The sequence below is a fragment of the Lithobates pipiens genome, unplaced genomic scaffold (assembly GCF_037356315.1).
Source record: "Lithobates pipiens isolate NorthernLeopardFrog02 unplaced genomic scaffold, aLitPip1_a1.2 Scaffold_19, whole genome shotgun sequence".
In the NCBI taxonomy this organism is placed as follows: Eukaryota; Metazoa; Chordata; class Amphibia; order Anura; family Ranidae; genus Lithobates; species Lithobates pipiens.
Window position 1 is genome coordinate 495319549 of NW_027507764.1, and position 7223 is coordinate 495326771.

General features: G+C 44.6%; 1 protein-coding gene across 1 annotated transcript; it reads right to left on the reverse strand.

Annotated features, from left to right (window-relative positions):
• Positions 1-4889: 4889 nt before the first annotated feature.
• On the reverse strand, positions 4890-5390 carry LOC143998372 (GTP-binding protein Rheb). Its single transcript, XM_077493962.1, has one exon. The coding sequence runs from the start codon at positions 5219-5221 to the stop codon at positions 4895-4897; it is 327 nt and encodes a 108-aa protein (XP_077350088.1). The 5' UTR covers positions 5222-5390; the 3' UTR covers positions 4890-4894.
• Between the last annotated feature and the right edge of the window lie 1833 nt (positions 5391-7223).

Here is a 7223-nt window from a genome sequence, read left to right on the forward strand (position 1 = left end):
GACAGAAGGTGGTGGAGGGGGGGTGTTAGTGCTGTGTCACGCCGTGAAGGGGGGTAGCTCGCAGTTATGCTAGTTCCACTCCACTGGGAGTCCGGGGGGTTCTCAAAAGGGAAAACAGGTATTTATAATTTTTTTGTATATCTATACAAAAATGTTTTGCTTTTCATTTCTATTTTTAACTGAATGAGTTGTTTTACAAGGTGATCATTTGCAATCACTTTAAGTTTTTAACAAGTGTTTAACAAGCCTGTTTGTGGCCTTGTTGCTGATATCTTTCTGGATTGGGAAAAAGTGCGTACAAGCTTCGTATGGAGGGCTAACATTTATTTTACTAAGTGAACAGCCTCTACTCCTGTAGTAAATAAACCTAGTGTCTTACCTGGTGAACACGATGATCTAAGTTTGTGGTGCTGGACTTTCTCATCAGAAAGCCTGGTAAAACTTTCACATAGATTGTTACAAGTTTATAAACTTGCAAACTTTTAAAACACATTTAAATAAAACTGGCCACAAACCATTATGGAAGCCTTATAACAAGCTGTGGCCTTGGCACTTTTTTACTATTTGTAAATTTTGTGCAATTCTCGTTTAATCATCGAGGACATTAGCTAAAAATAAACAGCTAGAATGAGACAATAATAGACATTTTGAACAAAAAAATGTACAATTGATAATTTACATGCATACAATGGTACTTAGTGAACATTCCTATATACAGTGCCTTGAACAATTATTCATACCCCTTGAATTTTCCAAATTTTGTCATGTTACAACCACAAACATAAATGTATTTTATTGGTATTTAATGTGGTAGACCAATACAAAGTAGCACATAACTGTGAAGTGGAAGGAAAAAAATCATAAATGGTTTTCATTTTTTTTTTTACAAATAAATATCTGAAAAGTGTGGCTGCATGTGTATTCAGCCCCCTTTACTCTGATACCCCTGATTAAGATCTAGTGGAAACAATTGCCTTCAGAAGTCACCAAATTAGTAAATAGAGTTCACCTGTGTGTATTTTAATCTCAGTATAGATACAGCCATTCTGTGAAGCCCCCCCCCCCCCCCCCGAGGTTTGTTAGAGAACCTTAGTAAACAAACAGCATCACGAAGGCCAAGGAACACAGCAAACAGGTCAGGGATAAAGTTGTGGAGAAGTTTAAAGCAGGGTTAGGTTATAAAAAAAAATCCCAAGCTTTGAATATCTCACAGAGCACTGTTAAATTCATCATTTGAAAATGCAAAGAGTATGGTACAACTGCAAACCTACCAGAACATGGCTGTCTACCTAAACTGACAGTCCAGGCAAGGAGAGCATTAATCAGAGAAGCAACCAAGAGGCCAATTGTAACTCTGAAGGAGCTGCAGAGATCCACAGCTCAGGTAGGAGAATCTGCCCACAAGAAAACTACAGTGTATTAGTTGTGCACTCCACAAATCTGGCCTTTATGAAAGGGTGGCAAGAAGAAAGCCATTGTTAAAGGAAAGCCGTAAGAAGCCCATTTGCAGTTTGTGAGAAGCCATGTAGGGGACACAGCAAACATGTGGAAGAGGGTGCTCTGGTCAGAAGAGACCAAAATTTAACTTTTTGGCCTAAAATCAAAATGCTATGTGTGGCAGAAAACTAACATGGTACATCACCCTGAACACACTATCCCCACCGTGAAACATGGTGGTGGCAGCATCATGTTGTGTGGATGCTTTCCTTCAGCAGAGAAAAGGGAGGATGGTCAGTGTTGATGGTAAAATGGATGAAGCCAAATACAGGGCAATCTTAGAAGAAAACCTGTTAGAGTCTGCAAAATACTTGAGATTGTGGAGGAGGTTTACCTTCCAGGAGGACAACATCCCTAAACATACAGCCAGAGCTACAATGTAATGGTTTAGATCAAAGCATATTCATGTGTTAGAATGGCCTAGTCAAAGTCCAGACCTAAATCCAATTGAGAATCTGTGGCAAGACTTGAAAATTGCAGGGGGTGCATGCACAGAGCGAAACTGGGTGGATGCTAGTCACAGGTGCTCTGAGGGAAGCAGAGACTTAAACCTGTTCCATGGGCCAGTAAGAAGAAAACCGCCCAGAAGTCTCTAACAACTTACCTGCTCCATGTATGGGAACAAGTAGAAATGTCCAAAGATGGCACCTAGCCGATGCAGGCACCCAAGGTCTCTCCTACTCCAGCAGCCTTACAGTCTATGACCCTGGACCACAGTGAGTACACTTCCCATTTCAATAAGGCAGACCTATGAGGAGCTACGTAAAGATCCTGAGGCACTCTCAGACACTGTCCTCCAACTGCAAACCCACCTTGAGGACTTAGATAACTATAACAGGAGAAATAACATCAGAGTGAGGAGGTCCCTGAAGCAGTGGTGGATCTGCAAGCACCAGTGAAGAACATATTCCACTCCCTGCTCCCTGATCACGCTGATATAGCCTTTACCTTCCGACAGAATCCACAGGGCCCTCCGGCCCGAAACCTCTACCAGAGAAACCACCCAGAGACATAGTAATGTGTCTTAAAGACTTCCTAGTTGAGGAGATTCTAAGAGCCTCTTGCAATACCCCCATAATCCAGTATGAGGGGACCACTATACAAATCTACCCAGATATCTCCCCAGCAACCCTGGATAAGAGACGACGGATGAAAGAAGTCACTGCGGTTCTGCAATCAGCCAGGATTAAGTAGAGATGGGGCTTCCCTTTCAAGCTTTCAGTACCGCATAATAGTACTACATACACAGTGTTCAATCTATCAGTGGGCAAGGACTTGCTCTTCAAGTTGGGCCTATTGGAACCACACAACGCCTCGAGGCTCTCTTCTACTCCCCGTCCAACTCCGATCTGGGCCACCCCTCCACTTCAATGGGATAGGAGAAATCAGCGAGGATCCAGGGACCGGGAGGCGTGATCCTGAATGGCAGATGAAATTCCTCTCTCAACATTTGTTCCCCGCAGTTGAAAAGCTGAAATAAGCACCTAATATGACTTTAACGAGTCAGACACCCTAGCTAAGTCTCTTCACGCCTGCCTGTTTAGCCCCCCTACTCATAGCAGCTTCTCAAACCATCATCCCCCCACCTTTGTTTCATTAACAGGTGGCTATTGATTAACTGTTCTCCTGGCGCACTAACTGTCAGAGTTGACTATTGGGAGATGAAGCGCTGGCTGAGTATTGGACTGAAAAGTCCACAGAAGGTTGTTACTAAGGCAGGGTGGGCCTCACCCCAACCCCCCTCCCCGGCCCATTACAGTTTTACCATCCTATGGTCTAAGGTTATGTTATCCTTTACTTTTTTTTCTTTTATTATTTTCACACAAAGATATGCTAACTTTGCTGCCAAATAAGGGACTGTATTATAATTATTCCTGCGTAAGGAATATGACTATGATAGAGTATAAACACCATCCCACCCTTCCCGGAGGGAGATTTGACGTGGACTCAGACAAGTTAAGAAACAGCTTGGCACTCAGCTAAGACCCTGGATAATTACCTTCCAAATTTAACATGGTGTAAGGGATCTTCCCGGGGTAGGGTGTGTTTGGACACAGTTCACAGCAGACTTGGAATTTGATAAAGCAGATCTTGGTGTTTATTCGTGGTACAAACAGTCCAGCAAACAAAATATACAGCAACACCGTGCTTTCTAAGTACAACAAAAATAAAAGTCCTAGCCCGGCTGGGCGCTTACTAACAGGTTCTGCTCACCTATCTGACACTTACAAACACAGCGTCTTTCGCCTGGATATCGCAGGGTGAGTTTTAGCTCCAGCAGTGGCTGTGCTTGCAGCTTCCTCAAACACACAGACTGTTCATTCCCTGGCTGAGAAGCAATCACCTGCAGACCCTACAGAGCCTTTAGCTTCCCAGGCTAATTAGGATCCAAGCTCACCTGATCCCAAACCCAGAACTGGATCGGGGGATGTGGAATGACAGGTCCCTCTACCAAACCTACCTGCCATTCCATATAAACCCAGGCCCGGCAAAATTAAATAACAACTCAGCAGCATATCGCTGCTGAGAAACTGATCCATCCTGGATTTACCATCTCACACTGTGTAGCAACCTAGGTGAGATGTACACCCCCTCGATCACTTCTCCAGTGACATGTCTACATATCCCCCCCCTCTTTTTCAGACCGGAGGGCTGAGCCTTTTGTCCCCACAGACAACTTACCCTTGACAATGCGTCAGCATTTGCCTGTAATTTCCCTGGCCTGTGTTCCACAGTGAAATTAAAGTTTTGTAGGGAGAGAAACCATCTAGTCACTCTTGCATTTCTCTCCTTGTTTAACTTCATCCATGTTAGGGGGGCATGGTCTGTCACCAACTTGAATTTCCTGCCTAGCAAGTAATACTTTAAAGATTCTAGGGCCCACTTTACTGCCAAACATTCTCGCTCCACAATGGCATAATTTTTCTCGGCCGGGGTTAGTTTTCTACTCAAGTACGTCACCGGATGCTCCTCACCATTCACTACTTGTGAGAGTACTGCACCTAAGCCTGTGCTAGAGGCATCTGTCTGGACCAGAAATTCTCGCCTGAAATCGGGGGTGACTAACACAGGTGGTTGGCACAAGGCAGACTTAAGGCTTTGGAAAGCCTCCTCGGCCTCTGGGGTCCACGTGACCATTGCTGTCTTTCCGCCCTTTGTCAAGTCAGTTAGCGGAGCAGCAACTGAGGCAAAGTTCGGCACAAATCTACGGTAATAACCCGTAATACCCAGGAAAGCTCTAACCTGTTTCCTTGTCAGGGGTCTAGGCCAATTCTGTATTGCCTCAATTTTATTTAGCTGTGGCCTAACCAATCCTCTTCCAACAATGTAGCCCAGATATTTGGCCTCTTCTAGGGCTAGAGCACACTTCTCGGCATTTATAGTTATGTACCTGGCGTTACCCAACCATGTCCAACAACTTCTCGTGGATTACTTTAATCACTTCAAAACTTTTAATGGAGGTGACTGAATATACAAGTATATATCCATTAATATCTATGGAGTAAGTCTGAGGGAATATTGAAAATTCATCTTGTCCAGCAGTATCGACTAGCTGAAGGTGATACTCTTGTCCATTTATAGAGATCAGTTTTGTAAATGTGTTTTCTATAGTCGGGTCATAGGAATCCACAAACTGCCCTTCAACAAACTGAATTGTTAAAGAAGATTTACCCACTGATCGGTATCCGAGCACGGCGATCTTCCGCGACTTGGACTGCGGCATCCTTGGCGCCTCCACGGTGCTCGTCGTTGTTTAAACTCGGGTGAGCCGCATCCACCGTCACAGCGAGGGAAAACCGAAGCAGGTGGGCGCACAACACTCGCGGTAAACTTCACCAGCACTGACCCGGTCCCGTACACCGCGCTCACACCTACAGCCCGGCTCGTTCCTGTGCGTCTATTGGCCTCTATCTGAGCCTGCTGTTGTGCAGCCATGGACTGTTCATGTCGTTGCTGTTGTTGCAAACTCACTTGCATAAACTGCTTCAGCATCTCCTCCATGTTGCTGGACTGTTCCTGGAGTGTCATTGCAGCTTTCACCCAAGACATAAGCAGCTGTAGCCAAGTCTGTCCACACCGTTGCCCTTAGCAACCGACTTTGCCCGCATTCGAACACCAATTGTAAGGGATCTTCCCGGGGTAGGGTGTGTTTGGACACAGTTCACAGCAGACTTGGAATTTGATAAAGCAGATCTTGGTGTTTATTCGTGGTACAAACAGTCCAGCAAACAAAATATACAGCAACACCGTGCTTTCTAAGTACAACAAAAATAAAAGTCCTAGCCCGGCTGGGCGCTTACTAACAGGTTCTGCTCACCTATCTGACACTTACAAACACAGCGTCTTTCGCCTGGATATCGCAGGGTGAGTTTTAGCTCCAGCAGTGGCTGTGCTTGCAGCTTCCTCAAACACACAGACTGTTCATTCCCTGGCTGAGAAGCAATCACCTGCAGACCCTACAGAGCCTTTAGCTTCCCAGGCTAATTAGGATCCAAGCTCACCTGATCCCAAACCCAGAACTGGATCGGGGGATGTGGAATGACAGGTCCCTCTACCAAACCTACCTGCCATTCCATATAAACCCAGGCCCGGCAAAATTAAATAACAACTCAGCAGCATATCGCTGCTGAGAAACTGATCCATCCTGGATTTACCATCTCACACTGTGTAGCAACCTAGGTGAGATGTACACCCCCTCGATCACTTCTCCAGTGACATGTCTACAATGGGTATACGAATTATCTCTCACAATGTAAGGGGTTTTAACTCCCCACAGAAACAGTAAAAGGCCTTTAGATGTTACAAAACATTAGGGGCAGATATCATCTTATTGCAGAAGAAACGTTTCTCCTCCAACAATCATCCTAAGTAATTTGACAAGGCTTACAAGAAGTACAATTTTACTACGTTTGAGCCCAAGTCAAGAGGAGTGACAATTTTCATTAAAAACACTGTATTGTTTGATATTCACCATATATACAAAGACCCTGAGAGTAGGTTTCTTATACTTCAGGGCTCTCTACAGGGTCAAGCGCTAACCTTAGTGAATGTGTACTCTCCAAATTCATCTCAAAGCAGTTTTTTTCAGTACTTTTTCCAGAGGTTGGATAAATATAATACGAAGCATGTGTTGGTTGAGGGTGACTTTAATCTAGTGGCACATTCAAGCCTGGGCAGAAGCAAGACGCTGAGTACAACAAATACATTTTCTAGATCCATGCAAATATCACTGGAGTCAAACCACCTAATTGATACATGAAGGGCTTTGAATGTAGGAGTAAGAGAATGTACACACTATTCTCATCCCCATGATAGCTACTCCAGACTTGATTATATATTCAGCACCCCCATCCTACTAGCTAACTCCACCCTGGCCATGATTCATGCATGCCCCTGGTCGGTTCATCACGTAGTCTCCTTTCAGACTTCATACGTGGGTTTGACTACCCAGACTGCCGCATGGAGATTGAATGATTCCCTACTCACTGACCCAGAGGTCATATCACAAATATCAGACAGACTTCTAGAATATTTTAGGTTGAATGACTTAGAAGAGACCCCCCCCCCCCATACTCTGGGCAGCCCATAAGGCAGTTCTGAGGGGATATATAATTGAACTGGCCACCACAAGATAAAGACAAAGAGCGGCTGCAGTTGCCTCCCTTACTAAGGAATTGCATAAGCTCTACCACCTACATTACCACTCGCTCACCACAGAAATATTG